This window comes from Triturus cristatus, chromosome 3_2 (assembly GCF_964204655.1).
Source record: "Triturus cristatus chromosome 3_2, aTriCri1.1, whole genome shotgun sequence".
NCBI lineage: Eukaryota > Metazoa > Chordata > Amphibia > Caudata > Salamandridae > Triturus > Triturus cristatus.
This window is the reverse complement of record NC_140584.1, coordinates 316,437,508-316,464,091: the sequence shown is the minus strand read 5'-3', so window position 1 is coordinate 316,464,091 and position 26,584 is coordinate 316,437,508. Positions and strand designations below refer to the sequence as shown.

The 26,584-nt window shown below is 40.2% G+C and overlaps 1 protein-coding gene across 1 annotated transcript in view; it reads left to right on the top strand.

Moving 5' to 3' along the window:
• LOC146857261 (uncharacterized) overlaps nucleotides 1-26,584 on the top strand; it is a 161,999-nt gene that overhangs the window by 29,217 nt on the left and 106,198 nt on the right. The window contains exon 2 of the mRNA XM_085647772.1: nucleotides 8,815-8,905. Within this exon, the coding sequence (XP_085503898.1) occupies nucleotides 8,845-8,905 (61 nt within the window). The 5' untranslated portion in view covers nucleotides 8,815-8,844. The remainder of the gene's footprint in view (nucleotides 1-8,814; nucleotides 8,906-26,584) is intronic.

Below are 26,584 nucleotides of genomic sequence, written 5' to 3'. Positions count from 1 at the left end.
AATGGCAAATTTTGGAGGAGCTATTTATGCTTATACTTTGACCTTAAGTTTTTGTTAACCTCCATAATTTTTGTCTTGGTGTCGTTTATAACCATACCATTCGCCTGGAAGTACCTTGATATCCTATTTATCAGGCTCTGTAGCCCAACCATTGTTTGGCTTAATAGGATTATATCATCTGCATGTAACAGATTTGATATCTGAGTACTAGATAATTTTGGTGGACAGGCATTCACTTCATCCATCGCTTGTCTTAGGTCCGATAGAAATAGATTAAAAAGCAATGGGCCCAAAACACACCCTTGATTTAGGCCTATGGAATTTGGAATTTCCTTTGACACACACGAGCCATCATCCATCCGAACTCTAACCCGGGTCTTTGAATAGAGTAATATGATCGATATTAAGAGGGAAGATGGAATTCCTTGCTCTTTCAACTTTTGCCAAAGTACACAATTGTATCCCGACTTAAAGTCCACAAAACACAAATACAGTGGTTGTTTCTTTGCAATATATTTATCCTTTAATACTGATAACACTAATATATTTGTTGTGGTTTCTAATACTTGTATGAACCCCGTTTGATTCAGTGGAATTATCTGTTTCTCCTGTGCCCATGCAGATAATTTTGAAAGTAGGACTCTGGCAAATAATTTAGCATCAGTGTCTTGTAAGGTAATTAATCGATAACTGCCAGGCTGTGCCCAATCACCTTTTTTATATATTGGTGGTATTAACAAGCCCTTCCATGTTTCAGGTATTGTTGCTGTCTCAACAGTTTCCTTAAACACTTTAGTGAGATATCCTGCCCAAATAGTAGGATTTTAATTATATAATGTGAATGGAATTCCATTGAGACCAGGAGCACCATCTTTTTGTTTTTGAATTAGTTTGCATACTTGATTTTTTGTTATGTTAATTTCATAGTCCAAATCCTTTGTAAGCATCTCTATCACCTTCACACTGTCGTCCTTTTCGGTAATTTCCCAGTTGGTGTTTAGGCGTGTCATTAAGCATCTGATCCAATCTTCTTCACTTAATGTGGATGATACAGCTGTTTCAGTAGGTCGTGATAAACCGTTTATAATGTTCCAGAAATCTCTTGAGTTTGATTGTTTACTTGTATACAGCCCCTTAGCCCAGATATTTTGCTTTGCTTGGTTTTTTTCCTCCCAAATTAGCCTCTGTAGGTTATGGTTAATTCTTTTGAAATAAGAACATAAAACCATATCATTTGGACTTTTTCATCTCTCTCCGAAGTCTATTACAAGATCTTCTCAGGATCCGGGTAGTGTGTGATAACTTGATTTTATTTCTCGCTTCACCTTTACTCTTTTGGTATTGCTTATAATAGGGTTTTGACATATATGTACTAACTAGATTTTTTATGAAATACATCCATTTTCCCATTACAGTCAAAGCTTCCGCTTCGAAACATTCTTTAACCAATTTTTGAGCCAGCTTGTTGGTAGATTCTTTGGTGTCTTCTTTCCAGTGTAGTCTCCTGTATTTAATAGTTCCCGTCTGACGGGGTACAGTTGCATAGATTTTATGTTCTATACACTGCAGCTCTATAAAGTATTTGCTGGCTATGGTAGTTATGAGTCACTTTTTCCATATGGAAAGATGATATCTTGTTAAAAACATTCAAAGATACTTTTGTATAATCGATTCTTGATTTACTATATGAATGGTAAGTCCATGCTGGAGGTGCATCTTTTGGGAACCTCCTATTCAAAATTTCTAATAGCAATACTTCTGTATCCTTAAGGAAGGTTAGTCCGATTTTACTTAGTGTGGTACTAGTTATCGTAGGTATTGTTTGTTGAGGAATTGCCCATAAATGATCCTGTTGTAGGATTGTATTATTTCAAAAAGAGGGCACTAATAGCTTTAGGTTTAAGTCCCCTGAAATAATACATTCAATGAATGGGTCCTCAATCATTTGCTGTAATAAAAAACTAGTAAGAATAGAACTCATGTTCTTCCTTGAGCTTACCGTAGGAGTTGGCCTAACCGCTAGGGCGGTCGACCTCAAATCTGTAGAACTGGGTTCGAGTCTCGGCAATGACGCTGAACATCCTGTGATTCTGGGCAAATCACTTAATCTTCCCATGCCTGACAAAAATGAATGTGTTCTCATGTAATGCAACTGGTTCTATGTAAAGCGCTCTGATACCTGATTCGGGTCACGTTTGCACTATATAAAAGTCTGTAAAAAAATATATAGATATATAAATTTATAAGTAATAATTATTTTAATTCATTATTTTCCATGTACCGTAGCCTTACTATTAATAGATTATTATAGTTTAGAACCACTTGTTCGTGCTCCACTTTCAAATCTACGGCTATAAATGTTGCTAGGGCCCCACTAGGGCGTCCATATTTATTTTGTTTATTTGCCCACTCAACGTATCATTTGTAGCCTTCCAACGTTACTGAGTTTGTAGCCCAAGTTTCCTGTAAAAATATAATCTGGTAGTTGGTTGACATTGAGGTTAGGTATGCATTTTTAAATTTTTTTTTACCCCATTTGTATTCCAGGAACAAAGTTTTATGGGTTCACTAAATTTATATATTTCCTCCTTGGGCCTTTCAGGATTATTCAGTCAAGGTTGACTTCTCCCATGGAGGGCCATTGTAATCCATACTTCATTTAATCTAATTGCCATTTCTATTTTAGATTGATTCATTGTTGATGTTGCTGATTTATCCATTTTGCCTATAGGGTTTTTCGATATTGAAAAAACCTGATGATTTATATTTTTCTGTTGATATTTTGGGCTCTCATTTAAGGTAAATGTACTGGGATATACCGTTTTAAATATGAGTTGGATTGATTGATTGATTTCTCACTTCCATCCTTTACAATGGTTGAAGGATCCTCATTTAATAGGCTCCGATGTACATTTGTTGATTCCAATAAGCCCTTTAGAGTCGGGTACATACTCTTATTTGATCGATTTTGGAGCTGTTTTGGACCTTGTTTTAGACTTTGATTTCAGTTTTGATATATATGGATTGTTCTTTGTATTGGTAGTATAGGATAACTTTCTGTATCATCATTCAACGGTACTTCAGTTTTTACCTGAATCAATAAACTGTTTCAGCCTTTTCAAGCAATACATCTGTTTTAGCAACTGAAATCTTCTTTTTTTATCTTCACATGATTCACTATCTACATTACTTCATTCCTTTAGCAGGTTTTTACTTTTACCTTTATCAAATAGAGAAAAGTACTTTGTGCTTTTTTCGTTTGATTGAGTAGACTATTTTCCATTAATTTGTTTATCCTGATTTCCCGATGTTTCATTAGATTGATTTGTACTGTCTACGATAGTCTCCTTTTGTTCTATTTCTTGGTGTTGTATAGTAATTAATGAGTTACGTTTAGCCTTGTTTCTTGCTTTTTGTAGATTTTTCTTATTTTCTTTTGTCAAACTAAAGAATGAAGAAGTTACTTGCTTATACCCTGATCTTTAACATTTTCTTCTGTAGACAATCCTATAGGTTTTTGTGCATTATTTTACATTAACCCTTCTTGTTGTTGGTCTTCACCTGTTGCCATTTTTGTTTTATGCATACTTGTCGTTTCGCTCAATGAGTTCAATTGAAAAACATCATTTTGTAGATTTGTACTTGTAACTGAGTCAGTATCATTTGTATTTCTATCATCCCATTGTTCATTAGACATTTCAATTGGAAGACTCAGTTTTAAGCCTTCAAGCATAGTATTCATCACATCCCGTATTGTTGCCAATTTATTGATTATTGGGGCACATGTACAGTCTAAATATGAGGCAGCGGCTTGCGTATAGGCTCTTATAATCAGGCTGTATAGTGTTGCCAATGTCCGATCTATTCCAGCCACCGCATTTGCCATCACATTAAGTAAATCAATTTGTACCTCCATTCTATTTGATTAAAGCGTAAGCGCTTGTAGTCTCAGGTGTGAGGTTCTATAAAATATGTCCCACATTGACCCTAGATCCTGTTTACCTGAAGTTGGTAAGTTTTGAGTTTGCTGGCATTCAGAATCACATTGTGATGTATTTATGGAGCCAACTGAAGGATTTAATTGTTCTTCCTCTTACTTTTTCTGTTGTACTTGGGAATTTTTTTCCCACCATGGATATAACTGATACACGGAGTACTCCAAAGCTGTAAGTTATCCTCCTTTATTCCTAGTTCTCCTTTTTATCTTGATGGTCTTCTAGCTCGCCTGAATGCTTGCTAAAGAGTATGCTGTTCTACATATTCCATCTTATTTCTGAATTTAACCCTGAACGATTCTTACTGAACTTAAATTAACTCTGTACTGTAATTCCTGAGAGTCCCCTACCGGTGACTCTTGATTTACCTGGTTTACCTTAGGAACTGGGGGCGTAGACTCCGTCTCAATTTTAGTTTTTTTAAATTTCTACTTTAACCTCTGGGGGGGGCCCGACATCAAAACTTTCTGAGGTATTTCTAGTACGTCCGAATCATCTTGTGCCATTTGCATTGTGGATGCTATTGTTAGCATTTCCAGGTCTGTTATATGCCCCTCTTGCATGCCTTCCTTTTCTTTTTTCCCAAGGTAATTAAGGTTGATGGTTGGTTGTTTCTGTCTCTGTTTGTATTGACAACGTGGCTTCAATGGGATCTTTCATAAAATCAAATTTGTGTGGAATTTTCATAGATTTTTCAAACTTGCGTTCAATCGGTGAAATTAGATATTGATTACCTCCTACAGGTTTGCTTTTTTGGGGGGGATGTTACTGAATCCTGCAGTTTCTTTGTTCTTCTTGTGGTGGGAACAGGAGCTCTTTCTTTACCTGAGGGCATGGTACCTACTATCAGAAGTGGTGATGTTCGTGCAATGATCCGTCTCTAATACTAGTTTGTTTCTTGCTTAATGATTTAAAGAGTCTCTTAAAGTTAGATGAAAAAAACAAAAAACAGGAGGGGTTCTACATTACAGTGCCTGATGAAAACGAATACAGGCTGTACTTGACCCTCCTCAGCTCACCAGTGCATGCGTTTCCCAAACACCAAGAGCTTTTAGATATACTCACAACTTTTGTCTGGGAGTCGAAGTGATAGCAGGACATTGAGACTCTATGACAATATTGGGAAGTAATTATGAGTAGGGTGTTCTGGGAGCGCTGCAGCCTGCACCCGGAACTAACCGGGCCACCTCGCGGCTCTCTTTGGGCCTCTCTTCGCAGCCGCCATCTAATGGCAGCCGCACTTGTTCTCACAAGCTGGATCAAGCAACCTTCATGGCAATTGGTGGCAAATTAGTCCAGCAATTGGTCTAGCAGAGGTGCAGGAGTGCAGGGGCGATAGGAAGTTAGCAGAGATGGGTAAGTACCATAAACCCTACCCACTGACTCACCAGTTTAAACCCTTCTTAAACCGCAGTCCTTTGTCCTTGAGCCTTTAAGCCAGAACAGGCACCGAGATCCCAACCATTTGCTGCTTGATGCTGCCGCTGGATTGCTGCTAGATTCCACACTCTACCCCCCCCCCCCCAGCTCCTTGCTCCAATTCACCGCCAACCGTGGCCAACGAGGGTAATGCAGCCGGCACAAGCAATAGAAATGGAGCAGTGGGAGGGCAGCAGCGGCGGAAAGAGCAGCAGCTATACGTATGCCACATATGCCACGGCTACAGCCGCATGGCGTCGCGGGAGGCACTGGACACTACAGTGGCAGCGAGGGAAGCCGCGTCTGTGCATTGAGTCAGATCACGGTGACGCCAAGAGCCACCCGGTGTGAGCGGCCTGAGCATTGCGCACCTATGTGGAAAGTGTCTTCAAGTTGGTTCATTTAACAATGAACATTATGAAGAAAATAGTAATTAAGTAGCTTGGTAAACATTATATATGCAAATTACTGCGTGCTGGAAAGCACACGCACAGCTGTGGAGAAAGCAAAGAGGGTGCAGAAAAAACGATAGGAGCAGTAGCGCCCGTGGTGGGAGTGCTGCCGGGCACTGATTTGGGGCAGGGGAGGGGCAGGGTGGGAGGTAGCAAACTGCGTAATACGGCTGCACAGAGGTAAGTACACAAACAAACAAATTTCGTTGCGCGCGCTGCATCGCATTTGTTTGTCATTATGTGGACTTGAATTACCAGTAAATGGGTAATAAAATTCTAAGTTACTCCATATAGGGACCTCCAAAATATGTATGCCCGGGTCCTCCAACATCCTTAAGATGGCACTGTGTTGACTTGTAATATATTGTGTCTGGTATTAACCTTCACACAACCTCCCTTGAGTTACACCGTTACTGCTTGACCACAGCTCCCACTGGAGGCCATTGCAAAATTAGAATACAGAGTTTTGGGTCAGTGTGGACAAAATGGTCTTTCCTGGCTGCACCTGCTAGGTGCACCATATAGCCAGCGTGATCACGGCAAAAAAACAGAGAAAGCCCAGCAGCACAACTACTTAATTTTCCTCGCCCACATGTATGTTTCTACGTTGCAAGGAAGTTTTTCCCCTTGTGGAGAAAGGGGCACTGCTCTAATTTTATTTACTTGTTTTAAGGTCCATTTTCATATTTGCACAGGGGTATTTCTGTCACCACATTTGTTCTCCTATTCGTATTAAGAGAGCTGCAGGTGATGGCATTCCGTAGTAGGTACAGACTAAATGTCAGTTAATCTCATTGAATGTTTGATTGACTCCGAAATAACATCCAAACGAACCTATTAATTAAGACTTATTGTTCATTGCACAGTAGGTTAACAGTAGTTAATGTATTCTCAAGAAAGTGTTAACCATTGTTACTTGCACACCCTACAATAATGGATCAGGCCCATGAGCACGAGGGAACAAAGCAGCTGTCAACGTCTGACAGCATGAAGATAAACACAAGCAGGCAAACAGGCCTACTGTTCCTGTCAACTCTGCGTCCCTGCTTCACACTTCCCCAACTTAAGCATGCAGGAAAACAACAATCGCTCGTTCTAGCATCCTAAGTATTCCCATTGGCTGAGACAAGGTCAGCGTATGATTCTGGAAACAGTCAATTACAGATTTCGAAAATTCCGTATAACCACTTCTTATATCGTCATTCCAACCTTAGCACAGAAAAAGGGCATTGTAGGAGGTTTTCAAATGTCTCAATAGTGGTATGCCAGTGTGCAGCGGCAAATCAGAGGGACACTGTGCATCTATTTAGCGTATTCGAATTATAATGTCGTAACTGTTTGTACAGTAAAGTGTAACCTGTTAAATTCTAATGGTGATTCACTTTAAAATACACCATGACATAACACTTTTAAGGACCGGTTCCCTTGTACCCCTCTAAAAATATAAAAGTGCGAAGAGAGATGTGTACTTTTGTTGTGCTTTTCCAGTCCACCCCTCCCAAAAACAGGATCCCTGTGGAATACATAGAGAACCACTGGTATCCCAGCTCTCTTCCTCATATTCACAGCAAACATAGTTTGACTTTGTATGCAGTGGTGGGGTGGGACCTCACGGCAGCCCTGAAGAATGTGTTCTTACCACCCCAATAGTGTACTGAGTGAGTACAATCAGTGAGTCTGATCTTCTCCAGGAGAATTTAGTGGGGCAAAATAGGTCCTTATTCTACCCACGATTTCTTGTTGACCCATATGGGCAGACTAGCACTGATTGTATGTCGGGAACCTCCAGGTACCTTATCAAAGAATAAACGAGTCAAGTGTTTTTCTTTCTGGGCATAAAGATTGAGAAGCACAGTTTTAAAAAGTTTAACCTTGGCACCTGACAAGCCATTAGCGTGTTAATGTGTTCAACTTACTCCTTTTTGTCCTCTGCCCTTTGGTCTTTGGGGGGCGGAAGTTGAGGTGGAGTTGGTCAAAATTGGTGTGCACCCTGAATATCGAACCCACAATATTGGTGGACAGAATATTGAGGACAAAATATTGGAAAAAAAAATCGAAATCTAAGAGGCTGATTACGAGACACAGCTGTGACAAAGCCGCGCAAAGACCATCTGACGTATTACGAGTTGAACTCATGTACGGCGGACGGTCCCTCACCTTTCCCTTGCCAGTGGCTGGAAAACAGGCCCCACAATGGGAACGGCAAAAATGTTCCAGCGTGGCATGGACTGTGATGTCCATGTCATGCTGGAACATTAGGAAAATATAGACATGTCCATCCCCATGGTGGGGGGGGGGGACATGGGGCCCTGTAGGGCCTTCTTTGTTCCTCCACCGCCAGCCTTTTCATGGCTGGTGGTGGTGTAACTTGTAATATGCTGAGCAGGACTGCGCGAGTCCCACTCAGCATGTTACAATGTGGCGCAGCTCCACCACTGCCAGGGAACGACTGTTCCCTGGGGCAGCCTGTGGTCCTCCGCTACACCGACTTTTGAAGTCATAATGCAACCACAGACCACCACCACCGCAAGCCTGTCGGTCTTATGACCGCCAGACTCATAATCAGGCCCTAAGTAAGTGTATATTTCCTATACCTAACTCCACATATATGTACCTACGAGGTACATATAGCAACAAAGTACATCGTGGTGGAGTTAGGAGTAGTAAATCTACGCTTTCCTACATGCACTTACTGTTCAATATTTTGTCTCTCAATATTCCGTCCTCAATATTCTTGTATGTCAATATTGTTGGTGTTGATATTCAGTAGTACGACTGTCAAAATGAGCACTTGAAAGGTCTGTGAATAATAGCTAGACCACTCAGCTTAATCGTCATTATTGACTGCTTTATTGTAAACAAGGGAATTATTCTGTGGGAGTTAGTTGGGGTGTCCCTGTACTAACACTACTGGTCAATAATTGAGGGTATGATCTGACTGTTCATAGGTGTGAAACTAAAGACAACCTGTGGAAGAAATGAAGGCACTCCTGGGACTTGCGCTGCTGCTCGCGTTTTTTGGACGAACATATTCTGGTGGTGAGTATCAGACCTTTCAATGCCTGTTTTTCAACCTCATTGGTTAATGACCATATGAAAGTCACAGAAATTGCTTTGGAGATGCTTAGTGGTAGAGTTAGCAGAGATGCCACACACTAGTCCGACCCTGACTGAGGAACATGATGGTGGGCTGTATCCATCCCTTGCCGCAGTGCAGGGAAACAAGAACCAAAGCATCCAGCCTACGCTACTGTGCAGGAAGGAGAAGACCATTATATCCATCTTTTGCTGCACTGCAGTATTCCACAGATCATCATTTATCCCGCCCCTGCTATGGAGCAGGAGCTCCAGGATCATTACGTCCAATTCATGTACAGTTCAGTATTTGGGACATTATTATATCCACATCCAGCAGCATTATTGCAACCCTGGAATCATTATGTCTGCCAGTTTGGCAGTGTAGGAACTTCAGGGTCGTTATACGTACCCACATTTGCAATCAAAGAACTCCGTGATTTTACGTCCGACCCATTCTAAAACACAGGGACCGCTGGGTATTATTCCAACCTCTCCCCAGTGCTGGTACAATGAAATCATTAAGCTCCACTTTTGCAACTCTGCAGGAACCCTGTCATTCTTATGAGCATTGCGTTCTGAAGTGCAAGAACGCCGAATTCACATGTGTAGTGAATATGCTGTGCATAAATCCTGACACAAGTATGTCAATCCCAGGCTACACTGCAGGGAGTCCAAGGTCATTAATCCCCGAACCCTGCTGTGAATCATGACCAACTCTTTGTGCATTAAAGTTGCAGGTCATGAGATAGTTGTTGTAATTTTCACATTTTAAGTTGATCATGTCTTGTGTTTGAGCGTTGTAGTACTGGGAAGCTTCCCATGCCCAGTAAAGGGACTAATACTGAAAAAAAAGGTTTTAGCACTAAACAATTACTTTTCGTGGTACTACTTCATTATATGTATCAAATATATCCCATACAGTTACTTACACTCTCTCTTAAATATTTATATTGAGGTGCTGTGACTACAGGTGGTCACACTTTTGGAAAGTGTGTTTCCACACAATTTGCACTAGCCTTTAGTGATACTAAACCATCCTGTGTAGGAAAACTGTAAGGGAAATTAATGCACTGCACAAAGTAATACATTTGTTTTATGACCAGACAGGTCCCAAAACAAATAAATCTGTATTAAGCAAACTATTATATATGCAATGCAGAAAGAGTTTGGGATGTAATTCTTGGATTCTTTCAGAGCATCGCTTAAAAAGTTGACCAGCCCCGATATCAATCAATGTAGATTATAGTCTCTTTGAAAAGTTCTTCATATATTGATCCCTCTACCTCCTTCATTAGTCGGACCATCAAATTTGAATGAACTTACATTAAGCAGTTTAAGTTTGATATCATGATTCCTTAAGCAAAATTTGATATTCTAAATCTATCAATGATCAATACTAGTAAAGTACTAAATTAAACTTCCACCAGCAAAGTTTTGCATTTCATGACATTTTAAAGCATGTGAACTTCATACAACTATACCTGTGCTTGAAGTTTCTTCTAAAAAAACATTTGTACAAGAGCATTGTCTCTTTAGAAAAGTGGATGTGAATTCTTACATGAAATCTGACTTTCTGTAGAGTTAGTCTTGCGTGAAGGTTAATTTGCTCACCTTTCTTAATTTTGCACACTTCACATAGGTTGCAAAGATCCCAAATTAACAAAGTTGAAGATAGCAAAGTTGATATCCAATAAATTGCAAATGAGTCCTCTGTCTTTTTTACTGCGTGCCACATACTGTAAACTAGTGATACATTTGCTATATTTTCCCGAAAATCAAACTGGTTGCAATAATCCAGACTGTTGTCATGAAGACACTCAGAAATAGGCAGACCTGCCATCCTCCACCATTTCTTTGTTTGGATTTTATTTGGTTATGCCATGGGTGATTGACTGCATTGTTACATGAGTTAAATCTACCATCAATCACACCAGCCTACACTTGTGTGGTTGTTCTTCCTATCTTCTCAATCTTTTATTTTTTTCCAATTCAGGTAAGTTTATATTGTCATCAAGTTGTCCAGCAAGTTTAAAAATGTCTCTTCAAGTGTATATACAATATGTTGAATGTTACCTAGTCAACTACCTATCCTTCATTCTGAGAACTGGCAACTGTTTCCCAGAATGATAACAGATAAGCTTGTCACTTTATTTTTCACACACCTATCTTAGCTTTTGTTTATTACATCTCCTTTAGCTGCTTGTCTGGAAGTCCCTATGAGACTTACTTGAGTGGCTATGACAGAATTTTGACCAAAGAAATATTGCAATACAAACACATTGGAGAAAAAATATTGAGGTAAAAATGTTGACTTTACATACTTACAGTGTAAAGTACAATAATATAAACTACAAAAATATTGTATACCTAAATATCAACATTACATAGGGAAGTAGGCATAATTAAATGTAGTTAACATTATAATAGCTTTTTAATAAAATTACATTTATAAAAATATATTATATAAAATATTAACATTAATGTTAGAACACAAAAAATAAATTCATACAAATATACATAACTAAAATGAAAATATAAATTTCAGTACATATATTCATTAAATACTTTTAATATAAAATATAATATAAATCATATCTTAAAATACAATCTAAATACGTACATTTCTTGATTGTGTACAAAAATAAAAACAAACTATACAATTATTGCGCCATTGAAAATACATTTTAATACATAATAATACATACTAAAACCGAAATTAATTAAAAAATGTAATTAAATAAAACATGATTGAAAAACAATATAATATTACCGTAAAATATAATCATTCTATATAAATAAATTAAATATATTCATAAAACATTTAAAAAATGGAACTTAGAAACTAAATCTAATTAAAAAATATCACAAAATAATATTCCAATACCTTACCGCAAGTATAATATTGACTAAAAAAGCCACATTTAGTACTTTAAATCCAATCTCCACTTCATTCCTCTGTATACCACTCCAGTATCCAGCACGCCACTATATGCTACTCCCCTGTAGGCTACTCTACTATTTGCTATCACACTCTGTGCCACTCCACTGTACAACACTCCACTTTACCCCACTCCAGTCTGCACTATTACACTGCATGCCACTCCACTCTGTGCCACTTCAGCATATGGTACAACACTATATGCCTCTCCACTATAAGCTACTCTACTATATACTATTCTACTCTATGCGATTCCACTGGACACTTATCCACTCTACTCCACTCTACTGTATGCTGCTGCAATCTACTCCACTCCAGTGTGTGGCACTCCAGTCTACACCACTCCACTGTATCCCACTGCACTGTAATATACTCCATTATACGCTATTCCACTCTATTCCTTGGCACTGTACGCCACGACACTCTACGCTATTCCACTTTAGCCCACTCCAATGTACAACATTCCACTGTATGTTATTCCATTCTATGCGTCTACAGTGTACACTACCCCACTATATGCCACTCCAGTTTAAGCTAAGTTAGGTGGAACTCACAGAGTTTCACGTCATGAAATTCCGCATAATTACATACAAACTCTGCGAAGGTTCCGTGCAGTATCGTGAACGGATGGAAATCAGCATGTTGCTCTTCTTATGGCAATGTTTAGTGCCTGGAGCTTCTTCCGCACTGAAAAATGTGCACAAACAGCACTATGTAGCGCACCAGAGGGTGCTGCTTCTTTCCTGCTGCTTGAGTTGATTTTCTACTCGCACGACAGCTTTCTCACCACAAATAATCACGACAACCTGTGACTCCCTACACTGTGAAAAGCTCACCGGGTACCCTCCAAGGGCCTGAATATCGCACTAGGGAATGCCAATTCTCACTTGCGCTTGCCAACTTACCGTTGGCAAGACGCGCACATGGAAAAACTCTGTCACGTGGCAGTTGGCAAAGTTTTGACCAGAACTCAACATTACAAGTGTAATGTGGAGTAGCCAAAACTCTGCGAACTCCCCCAAGAAAGCAACATTTATTGCACACCCCTAGTTTATGCCACTCCACCCTACACTGCTTGATTCTATAGTATTCCATTTGACATCACTCCAGTGTACACCACTCCACTGTATGCCACTACAGCCTACACCAAAACACCTAAATAAGGGCAATACGAATTGTGCCTATATAAGGACATGATTCAGGGAAACCTATATACGGGTATCTAAATCGAAACACAACACCCACTCCATTGATGAATGATCGATGTTACTAAATGCTAAACGTGCTAAACACATAAATTTGAGTATCACATGTTTCACTAAAAACATTTGTAAAAGCATACTAAAAGAAGTCTTTGTTAAAAAGTTTGCTATACATGAAATCCAAAGGTGCTGTACATATTGAATCAATGTCTCATTCTAAGCATATATTTACAGCGAATGCTCAAGTGAATGAACAAAAAAATATATACACATATGGGATGAAATGGTCCAGTTTTACAGAAAGGAAAATGTTCAGAGCCATTTCATGTCAAGGATTACATAAATGTGGAAAAAGGTGACAAATTGTCCCTGGAAGTGTTTCAAAGAAGTCTGTTCTCTATGAATAATTCTACTATAAGCAGAGCTTTTAGCCATAAAAAAAATAAAAAAATCAATATCCACAAAAGTACGATTTTAGGAAAGTTCAAAATTTTGTCTTTTTGTTTTGAAAAATTGAAGGCCGAATTCATAGTTTACAAGGTACACTGTGAGCCAAATCATAAGTTATTTGAAGAATTCTGGGGAAAACATGAAATCCTCTAATCCTGTAGACAAAAATGTATCTACCGCTGTCGGTGACAGGTCAGTTACCTCGTTTAGAAGACTAACTGCACATATATGTGATGCATCGTCAGTAGCAGTGCTCATTGTCAATGTTACCTGTGTGCCTGTTGATCCATCTCGTACCTCAGCAGTAGCATGTTGAGTCTGTGAGATCTCAATGAATGCCATCAGGATCGGTAGCCTCTAGGGACACAGAGCATGGGTCGTTATCGGGTCCAGCAGAGTATCGATATCCGTTGGCACGTCTGATGGGAGTGTTAGACAGATGTCTAGCACGCATTCTTCACCGCAAAGCAGGCAGCATAGAACAGGTAAGATGCAATCTTGCCAGATTGGTCTGAATGACAGAAACCATGTGGTATTTAGTTCTCGTAGACGAGGTAAACCCAATAGTTGCACTATGCGTTCACGACACTTCCTTTCCAGGAGAACATTCTCCAAGGTGCTGGGAGTGACGCTGGTGGATTGGCTTGCCATAGCGCAGCAGTAGGAATAAAAATAGGATTCCTGCGACGATTGCTAGAATTAGCGACAGACCACCAAACACCGAGTGCATGAAGTTTGGAATGATTCCGAGGACTGCTTGAAAAGGTGTTAACAGTCCCAAACATATGGTCTTCAATACATGCACAATACCGCTCGTATCAGACATGTTTAAGATGCGTCCCACCATTTCTGTAAAATGTGTAGGGCAATTTGTCCTTAACAGAGCCTGTATCTCAGCCGAAGTCCTTGCAACTTGTAGATCATAGGTTTCATTGACCGAGTTCAAAGGCACGGTTTGTTGTAAAAGAATGGCTTTTATTCTGCTTAAAATATCAATTTGTATAGAAGAGATGTTCAGTGAAGGCCATAAAGGCGACTCCCTGACTCTGTCTATTTGGGGGAACAAGACTTGCAAACAGAAAGTGACCCTGGAAGTAACTGTTACTAGATATGGGATACCTGGCAACATGCCACAACAGCTGTGATCATTCAACATGAGGTAACTCCCATTTGAAAGTTGTCCAAACGTTGGATTAATCACAGCGGCTGGTGAACCTTGCAGGTGGCAGGATAAATTTGCAGTGGAATCGCTACAGGCCCCGTGTAGACTAATATCCCAACATATGAGTGAACCGCTCAGTGCATTTTCACAGTGTGTACCGCTAATAAACACTTCACGCCCCCCACTCCAACATCTGTGTGTGTAAGGTAAATCCCAGGATGTCCTGATGTATTCTTTACCCAACCTTTCATATTTGCCTACTGGCATGTGTTTAAGGCAATACTGAAAATAGAAAGTTGTAACAGGCAGAGTTATTTTACCATGTATGATCCATTCTGTAGCTGGTTTTTCTGCTACCGTAAATGGCAATTTTTCCAGTTTTTCAATGCTCAGCACTGTATAATTTGCTCCCCTTTGTGCCAGTTCGATCTGTTTATCAGTGAGATTGTAATCAGAAAACAGAGAAGGCGTGTTGATGAAACGCCAAGGCACATAACCTGCACGCAAGTTTTGTAGCGTCCAGCTTAATGACAGAATAGAATGCAAATGAGACTGGCCTTGACGCAGCAGGACCAAATCTTGTTCCACAATGTTTATAGCAGAGAATACAATGTTGCCCAATGAATATATCCTGGATGACAGAATAATTAACCCATTGTCGACCACAGCGAGAGATTTCTCTAAATTAATACGATCAATTTCTCATATTCTTTCTGCAGCGTCTGCTTGGGTAACCTTCCATATTTTATTATAAGCAGCATAGATGAGGGCATATATGAAACATTTTTGACACGGTTTTCGTGGACCTGGCAAGCATTCCCTAAGGTTTGCGTCTTCTTTAAGTAAAGATAAGTGTTGGTTCACATCCTCTAGTGTAGATGTCTGCAGCCAATCAAGGCATAGTTTTCCTACACTGCATGTTGTTACTACCCTTGGATGCTCTTTTTGAATATATCGTTGGTCTGGTCTATTGATTTTTAGACCTTGTGTCTTGTTGAGGAATCTTTCTTGACAGATGTTTGTGTTTGTGGGCAAGAGCAACCATTTTTTCCATTCAGAATCTGATCTGTTGTTTTGTAAGATAGTATGTACGTCCACCACCCCCTGTGTAGTGCTATTACTTGCAAGTGTAGGTATGGACAGTATGGGTATGTCTTTGTTCTTGGCTAACTCAAGGCAAGACGTTTGTTGGACAGTGTCATTCAAAAACATTATCTGCTGTGGGATGATGCAGGCTCTAAACAAAGCTTCTATCCCCTGCAGTTGCCAATCTTTTGTACTCCAGACAGATTTCTGGATTGAATGTATTATATCGTGAAAAATATTGTAACTTCATTTCAAATGTTTTTGAGCTACCCCTTGGTGGTGTAGGACAATGTTCCCTTTGGTTGTACATAAATACATTTCTAGGTGTTGCAGATTTATGCAAGAAATGATGACCATAGTGGTTGTAACAAAAAAGCTGTTCATAGTCTGTTGAACCTTCTAAGTATTCATGATTAGAGAATGCAGCAGACCTTTCTAGATCAGACATCATGTTACTAGCAGTCTCAAATTCCCAATCATCAGAATAGGTACTGGAGGTAATAAAGTCACTTAATGAAATCTTAAATAAGTGTGGAATCTTCAAACGTTCCGACGGACCGAATATATCATAATCCGTTTTGTCCCAAACTATACCATCTTGTATAGGAACAACTGTGATGTTCACTGCTGACAAGTCTCTTGCTTCACGATGGGATGATTTGTGTGGCTTCAAAAGTAAGTTCACATTTTTACTTCCTGAGTCCAAATGAATATATCTTCCATCTATCAACATGCTTATTACTAAAGATAGCCAAAGTAGAAAGAAAAATATTCCAGAAATAATCCGTAGTTCAATCCATGGTGAAGCCAGATAAGTCTTTTTTACTTGATGAAAAAAGTCTTGTGCTTGTTCTTTGAAAGTTCTTTTTGCTGGCGTAGTTTCAGGCTTGCTGGGATCCTCAGAAATGTATCAAAGTTAATGAAATAGCCAGAAGCAGTTCTGTCAATGGTTGGAATTTCATCAGGATATGTTGAATTCACTGGAACCAGTGGATCACTTGCTACGTTGGTGTAGACCGGTGTATCAGGACGAACTGTTATTTAGGTTTCAAGACGAGTGAGTTCTTTAGCATATTTGCTTAGTCCTTCATTTCTTACTGTTGGATTCTCAATGGTGATGAGTCTTTCAGTTTGAACCTCTTGGATAGTAGCTAGAGGAGTGTGTCTGCTACTTGGTCGGAGTCCACGTGACCTACTGCTTAGTATCGGCCACATAGTGTGGTTTGATGAGGTCAATGGACACAAATCTTTTCTCCTTTTTACCAGCAAGGGGCAGCAGAGGTACTGTTCTTGATCTGTGGATTGCTAGGACAGGTACCGGTTGTCTGTAAGAAGGCCCAAATTCCTTCTTGTTCGTGATCTTCTCTCTGACTAGATCCCCAAGCTTTGGGATCCAGACAGGCCTTGCTGGGATGGCTGTATTTTCCCCAGTGGTAGTTGGCTTCAGGAAAACGTAGCTTTGTTTCAATCTTAGTTCATTTAAGTTCTGTAAAACAGCCAAACGATCTTTGATATCAAATGGTTTATTTTCCACCACTGTGCCTTTACATTCGAGATCAGGAACCCACATTCTTGTCCCAAATAGGACCTCATATGGAGTTAACCTCCCTAGAGAACTTCTTGGCAAATTGTTTAATGAGCTTTGGACCCCATAAAGATGTTTGACCCACCCATCACCCGAACCTAATACCCTAGCTGTTATAGACCGCTTTATGTCCCGTCTTTTCCTTTCCACAACCGAATTTCCCTCAGGATGGAATGGAGAGGAGTACCGCAATGCTGCGCTCAAACTGGCAATGGCTTCTTTGTAAGCCCGAGAGCTAAACGCAGTGCCCTGGTCAGAGTGCCTATTGTGTATGTGACGATAAAGACTCGCAAATCTTTTAAAGCAGTTCAAGCGTCAGCCGAGCGCTAAGGCCACATCCATAGGAACCTTGAGCATGAATCCACTGCGACCATGATATATTTATAGTTACCATCCCTTTGCAAGGGACCGCAGTGATCCAGGTAAACACAAGCAAAAGGTTGATCTGAAATTGACAGGGGCGTCTGCGCAGGACGTTTTACTGTAGATATTTTCATCTTTTGGCATATTTCACATTCTAAAACATAGTTTTTGGTCTGTTTCCTAATGCCGGGCCACCAATATCTCTGTTTTTAAAACGATACTGTGGCGGAAACACCTGCATGGGCAGAGGCTATCCCTTCATGTGCTGCTAGGATTAGTCCTAATCTACGTTCCATGTTTGGAATTACCCTATCCCCCACTCCAGGGATTCGAGCAAACGGAACGTTGTTCGCATCAATTATATACAAGTATTTGAGTGGAAATTTTTTAGGTAACGCTGCACCACTGCCTTTGCTTGAAGCATTGACAGCCAACAATATCTCACTGTCAATTTTCGTTTTTGAACGAGTGATTGCAGCTACGGAAGCCGTTTGCACAGCCCCCTTTGCGGCTTCGTCATCCAATGAACTCCCTGCAACATGAACGCCATCACGTTGATGACTCATCGTGTGTATCATGTGAGTGTTTTGTAGTCCATTTCGCAACTGAACTATTTGTTCCCAAAGCGTTTTATACTTGATTGTGCCACCTTTTGCATCTTTGAAACCATTTTGAAGCCAATTCTGTAAATATTAATTGTACGATTGTACACAGTAAAAAGAATCACACACTTTAAGTGTGGGGAATTCGCGATCCGTATTCTCAAGTGCCAATTTGAATGCTTGTAGTTCAGCTCGCTGAGCTGTACAATCTTCTAGAGATTGTGTTTTAGTGACAATTGGTCGGAATTTACCATTACGCATACGACCTTTAACGATCACGCATGCTGCACTGTAAGCTTGCTTACTTTCTGTAGCGGGTTGTGCTGATGAATAAGGATCAAAAACATATTCAACATCTGTTGCAGCAAGAGAATCAACCCATTGTATCCATCTTGGATGTAAAGCTTTTGCATTTGGAATGCTTGCTTTTGTAACTGCCTCTAAGGATGGTACCGGAGTCACGACAATAATGTGTTTCCCCAGAGCTAGAGCTCTTTCTTTTGCTACAGCGGTTTGAACTGGTGTCAGAATTTTTTCTGTCGAAGTGAATCGCATTTCCGCTTGTGTGTACAAATGTTATTTGTGTGCAATAAGTACTTTCTCACCTTCATTAAAAGTTAAGTAGGTGAATCCGCATTGACCCAAAATTAGTCGGATCACTAAATTGCGTGTATTTACACGTGTTTGTAAGTGATCTGTTGCTAACATGTCAGCTTGGAGTGAACGCATGATATCTTTGTGTCCCTGTGTCCAATCTTTGATTTTGAAATTAGGTTTGATTAGTTCGTAGAGAGGTTTAACCCTTTCTGCGTAATTTAGAATGTAAGTTCTTCCATAATTTAGGAAACCTAGAATCGACTGGAAGTTTTTCAGTGTTTTTGGAGGTTGGAGCAGCGCACACTTTTCTAAAAAGTTTGCTGCCAGGCTTTTACCTTCACTTAAAAGTTCATATCCTAAGAAAAGGACATTGAGATGGGCAATTCTTGATTTTGTAAAGTTGGATTTATAGCCCTCAGACGCGAAGCCCAGTATAATGGTGTTCACCCTGTTCAAGTGCCTATCCAGGTCATCGTCTGTCAGATAGATATCATCGACATATGACAATGCCTCGTCATCATAAATTTGTAGTAAATGTGTTACTCTTGCTGAGAATAACCCCGGGCTGGTCTTGAACCCTTGAGGGAGTCAACAGAATTGACGCTAGGTCCCCATTATTGAGAAAGCTGTCAAGTACCTATGTTTTGACAAAAGAAACCATTTGAAATGTCTAATGTGGTTTTATATTTTTTAAGCACAATGTTATTCATTAATGCTGTACTGTGTGCATTTTGCACAGCAAATGTCTTAGAACAAGTGTTCAGGTGTCTGTAATCCAAAACTAGATGATATGTGTTGTCTGGTTTGGAAACAGGTAACAAAGGATTGTTCATTGATGAGGTGCATGTTTCAATCACCCCTCGGTATTCAAGTTGATCTAAGATCTCCCTGACCTGTTTTTTAGCTTCTTGCTTAATTGGGTACTGCCTTTGTGCAGTAGGTTGACATTTTATTTGGATTTTATGGTGTGATGATTCCTCATCCCATCCTACATGATTTTTGTATAGTGCTGGGGCCTGGGCAACTGCCCATTTCTTGGCATAAGTATATTTTAAATGTATAGGAACATGGTTGGAGAAGGCTGGCATAATGATGTCTTCGCCATGTGGGCACTCCCTGACAAATTTTGGTCGCCAGTCTTTTTCTGCAAGAAGTTTGTCATAACGCCTCCATCTGGAGTGTTATTTCATATAACTTTTGTGGAGTACTAACCCTGGTGTCTACAGTTTCAACTGTTATGTACTCATTCAAGTCCACTATCTCCAGAAGTTCCTTCAGGTTCTGGTGAGCTATTGTTACTTCTGCTGCACTGTCCAGCATTGTCTGAGCCCATTCTCCGTTCTTGAGTTGTGTCCTCAGAATTCTCGGCATATCTGATCTTCAGACCTGCTACCTTTTTCTTAGTGAATTGAGGTTTTGGTTTGTTTTTCTGAACGTGTTGATCGTCTCTGGACTTCACGCATTCTTCCTTGTGATCTGACCGTCCTCTTCTTTCGGATGTCTGTGATGATATCTGAAAGGTACGAGAGGAACGTGTATCAGTACCTTGATACCTGTCTGGTTTTTTCAAATTATCCCTAATCCTGAGGTTATACCTCCTGTCAGAGTGCTCCTTTTGAGGAGACCTACCTCGGCATTGAGAACGTTTCTCTTTTGAATGTTGTTTGTTTTGTTCCCACTTCTTTTTAGAAGATGTAGGATTGTGTTTAATTGAGTTCTTTTCAGGACCCTCAGACAGTTGTGGTTTAACTGGTTTCCCACCTAAACTGTCTCTGGCCTAATTCTTCATAGGATTTTTCTATTATTCTGGGTAGTTCATGTTGATGTTCTGTTACATAAAATTCCCATAATTTCAGGCTTATCGCCACTGATGCTGCCTCCCCTTTAATATTAGATAATATTATTGTTGAGATCTGGTCGAAGGTTTTCAGTAATTTCATATCTAAGTTCAGAGCAGGCTCTGCCCCGTATTCGTTTAGAATTTGTTTCAGGACCTTCAGGTATCACCGCAATAGGCGGAACAGCATGTGTTTTAGTATAGATGGCAGCAAAGACTGTGTCCCAAGTGGTGCAGTCTTCCAGATGTGGTGTGATCCCCATTGGTAAACAGATTGTTAGGATTTTGTGTTTCTCATAAGGGCTAGTATTAGGAAATACTGCTTCGATTTGAGTAATTTTTTTAGCTATCCAGAATGGAATTTGTTCACGTTTTGAGGGCATTTTACCCATGACTGCGTGTAAAGTCTGTGGAGTAATTTTTAGTGTATTCCCCTGATGAGGGGTTTGATTTGAAATGGTTAATGGTGGTTGGACTGTTAACGTCCGCATGACATATTGTACTAACTGTCTGTAAATTTTTATCAACTCTTTGAGTTGAGTGAATAATTTATCATCTGACATTGCTTCAATGTCAGGATGTAGTGTGTAGCCGGCTAAAATCGGCCATGTTGCTCCTGGTCTACCTAGTGGACTGAGCCTGGTAATGTGATTGTAATGGTATAGGGCGCCTTTAAACCAGAGCTGATGCTCCTGATATGTGAGTGGAATTTCAACATCCTTGAAGGGAATGTATTCCTCAGGTTATTCATCTTCTTTGAAGAAGTGAAACATTTTTGTTACAGGATTTGATTCTGGGAATGTAATCCATGATTAGAATACCTCTGTCTGAAAAGATTCATGTGCCTCTATCACAAAAACTGCTCATTTACCTCTTGGTGTTTGGCCATGTTTTATAAGTTTTAGAGTGATGGTTCTCCTTAAATTTGGATGGATATTTATAACACCCTCATCGGTTTCATTTCAACCTGTAGTATTAAAGACTGCTACGACTTGGTCAGCCGCAGTCTCTGTATTATCCCCATTTTGGGACATTATTTTGAAAACTGTAGAACAAGTTTCAAGGAAACAAAGATAAAGTGAACAATATTTTGGAACACTGTGTTCTTCAACGTTAAATAAACCAAACAGCTAATACATAGGATTTTCGTCCTACTCAGCTATGGCAGATTTTCTCCCTACCAACTCCAGACGTCTTATGGAGTATTATGAGTAGGGGTCTCTGAGAAAAGCACAACTGAGTTACTTCAGTATCTAGCGTTAAATTAGTGCCTTACCAAACGTTGGGCAACATGTAGTGTAGTTCCTATTTCCCTTATAGGCTCTGTGCATTGGATTAATATACACTATAGTTTTTGCATAGGACTATGGTCAGTATGCTCCTATGGAGTACATTAACCTTAATTACTTGTGTGTGCCAGCTAACTCAGAGGTCACTAGAAACTTCTCGAATGAACAAGAAGGGATTAGTTTCTGACAACCGCATAAACATGACAACTTTGTTTCCCTTAGAATCGGAACACGTCTCAGATTCGTGGAAACAATAGATAACAGTTTCACTCAGTCAATCGTGCATGCTTAGTTTCTCCAGAGGTACACAGAAATAGATAGACGGGCATTTCAATAAAAGGATTTATTGAACAGTCTTGTTTCTCATGCAAGAGATATGAGCTGTTACAATCATTAGACAGTAAGCAATATATAATACGCACAGCGTAAGCAGTAAGAAGAAATAATACTGCAATAGCATTGTCTTTTAGCTATGACATATATTCATATATACATACATAAATAACACAGGCTAAAAAGTGAATACTCATCTGATGCTTCTAAATAGTTCTACCCCAGTGTACCTAACCTAAGTGTAGTATGAGGTAAGAAGTAGGTGCTGTTTTCTATAGTATGGTATATACTAAGTTTAGTATGCCAAGAGTCCCTCTAGATTCTAGTCAGATCCATACCTTTTAGAATGAGAGAGGTGGGTATCTCTTTCCGGGTCTCAAACTCTAACACCCCGCGAAGGGAGTCAGAACACTGGAAGCTGGATTCTCTGCGAGCAGGGATGACAGCGTCTGGTCAGTGCGTCAGGGTGGGATATGGTCTCTTCCGAACTTGCCGTGGCGAACAGTGCTGTCAAGTCATGCTGAGTCGTCCCATGGTTTGCCATGGTAAGGGAAGGTATATTTATACCAGGAAGGCGTTTAGGAATGCTAGCATTGACATAAAGTCGGGCAGAGGAAGACATCATGGATGAACCCCTAAGGAATAGTAGTTCATGCATAATAGATGAGTTCTTGGAGAAATCAATAATCCTAGCTAGGGAAAGTCCCGTTGGCTTAAGGGTTTGGTTTCTAAGAACTCGTTGTGATGTGGGATGGACGGATGTAGGTGATCATGCCTGTATTTGGATAGCATGGCTAATGCCTAAATACGAACTGGGATTCTTATGCCTAAATAAGGGCAAAACTAATTGTGGCTATATAAGGACATGATTCAGGGAAACCTATATACGGGTATCTAAATCGAAACACAGCACACCACTCCAGTCTACTCTATTCCACTATACACTATTCCACTCTACGCCACTCCACTGTACACTACTGCTCTGTACACTATTTCATTGATTGCCAATCCATTCTAGAACACTCCACTGTATGCCATTTCACTGTATGCCACTACACCGTATGGTAATCCACTCTACACCACTCCAGTGTATGCCCCTCCACTCTACACCACTCCATTCTACGCTATTTCATTGGACACCACTTCACTGTATGCTATTACACCCTACCCCACTTCAGTGTATGCCACTCCAGTCTACATCACTCCACTGTATGTCACAGCACTGCATTCTACTCCATTAAATGCTACTCCACTCTACTCCACAGTAAGCCTCTTCACTTTATTTGTTGTACTGTATGCCACTCCATTATAAACTACTCCACTCTACGCTATTCCAGTGTCACTGCTTCACTGTATGCCAGTTCATTCTATGCTAGTCCATTAGGCGCCACTCCACTGTACGCCACTCCACTGTATGCTATTCTCATCTACCCCACTCCACTGTATGCTACTCCATTCTGTTCTATTCCATTAGACACCACTCCACTGCACACCACTCCACTGTATGCTATTACACTTTACCACACTACACTGTACGCCATTGGGAAACATCGTTTACAACGCGGGGATTACATCGCGATGCCATTACATCGCGGTTTGTACAACGCAAGTCGTTACAACGACTTGCGCTAGATGGCGCTCTAGGACAAGGAATAGTATAATTTACTATCCAACACCTTCCCTACTGTACGTAGACTGGAGTTGGAATAGTAAATTATACTACTCCTAAGTCCAGCGCCCTCGTTGTAACGACTTGCGTTGTCAAAACCGCAATGTAATGTACCGCGATGTAAATGTATGCGTTGTAACGTCATACATTCTACGTCATTCAGTCTACACCACTCCAATGTATACCCCTCCATACGCTACTACATTAAACACTATTACAGTCTACACCACTCTACTGTATGCCACTCCAGTCTACGCTACTCTTCTGTACACCACTCCACTGGATGCTAATCCACTTTACGCAATTCCAATCTATGCCACTCCACTCTGTGTTATTCCAGTGTATGCCACTCCACTCTATACACTCCAGTGTATGCTATTCTAGTGTATGCGACTACACTGTACACTACTTCAATCTTAGTCACTCAAATGTACTCTCATCCACTCTATATAATGACACTCTATAAAACTCTACTACACTCTACTCCACTCTGCTAGACTGTACTCTGCTCTATCCCCATGCACTCTAGTGTCTACATTTGTATTAATCTACATGCCCATACAGTCTATTGTATAAACTCAACTCCACTCTACAGTGTACGACAGTACGACACAGCATTTCACTATACTGTATGAGGCACCACACTAATTTATAACAGTTTACTCAACTCTGTGCTATGCCACTTCAATGTATGCCAATCCAGTCTAGGCTAATCCACTATACCCTACTCCACTCTACGCCAACCCGCAGTACATCACTTCACTTTACACTCTTCAACTTTATGCCACTCCACTCCACTCTTCTCCGTACAGTTTTACACTGTAAATTATTCCACTGTATGCTACTCTACTGTATAGTAATCTACTCCAGTGTACACCACTACACTCAGAGCAGCTCACTCTACGACATTTACCTCTACTCTATAAATGTCTACTACACTTTATGGCATTCTTCAACACTCTATCCCCCTACACTCCACTGTCCAACTCTATACTCCACGCTATGTCCATACATTTCATTATACAACTCTCTATTCCACTGTTAGATAATTTTTAATACTCTATGACAGAGCATTCTACTGTATGAGATCCCACTCCAATTTATAACAGTTTACTACTTACACCACTACACTCCACTTCATGCCACTCTACTCTTTGACATGCCAATACACTCTGTTATTCTTTACTCCACATTACATTACTCCACTTGACTCTACTCCACTGTATGAGTCTTCACCTCCATCTATGCTACTGTACAACAATCCACTCTATGCAGCTGCACTGTTTGACCAACTACTGTACTCTATGCAACTCCACTCTACAACATTCTACTACACTGTATGCCACTCTCCGAGTCTATACCCGTTCACTGCATAGCACTATACTATACTATACTCTACTGTACATGACTTTACTCCACTCTCTGTCATGCTACGATACTCTAGTTCACTATACAACACTGTTCGTAACTCTTTGTATGCCATTGCACCCACTTTACCCATTTTACTTTATAACACTACATGCCAATCCATTGTACCACACTCTACCACGATCTACAACACTGTGCTAAACTGTGTGCCACTCCATTCTACAAAACTCTGCTAGACTGCATGCCACTCTATTTTATTGTTGTCTACAACACTTTATTATACTGTACAACATGCCTCTATACTTTCCTGTACAACATGGTCTCCGGTTTATGACACTTTACTTGACTGTATGCTGCACCACTCCACTGCACTGCACTCTTTGCCACTATAGTCTATGACAAATCACTCCACTCTATGACTCTTTACTCAACTCTACGCTACCCCACACTAGTGTACTTCACTCCACTTTACTACCTCTCCTACACTTTATTCCACACTACACCACTGTACCATACTCCACGCTATGCCGCTTCACTGTCTGACACTCTACTCCACTGTATGCAACTCCACTCTGCAACACTGTACTACACTCATGTCACTCAATTACACTCTAATCCACTCTATACCAATCCACTCTATACCACTCTAATACACTGTATGACACTCAATGACACGCCACTAGACTCTACTCATCTCTGCGGTATACCACTACATTATATGACATGGCACTTCACTCTACTACTCTCTCCTTCATTGTACTCATAGACACTCCACTCAATGATATTCCAATCTATGACACTCTACTTCATCCTACTCCACTCTAAAACACTCTACTCTACTCTATGACAGTCTACAACAGCCAGCTCTAATGTATGTCATGCCATTCCATTGTACATCTCACTGCTCCACTCTCCAATACTTGATTTCACTATATGAGACAACATGTTGCTACACTATTTAATACTGTACTACACTGCAAACTCCTGCACTTCACTCTACTCCACTCCACTCTCTTCCAATGTGCAAAATCCACTATACGACAATACACTTTATCACACTATCCCCAACTGTACTATACGGCACTCCACATAATGACTCTTCACTAAACAACATTGGAATCTATGATTTGAAATACGTTTCTATTAAATACAATTTTGA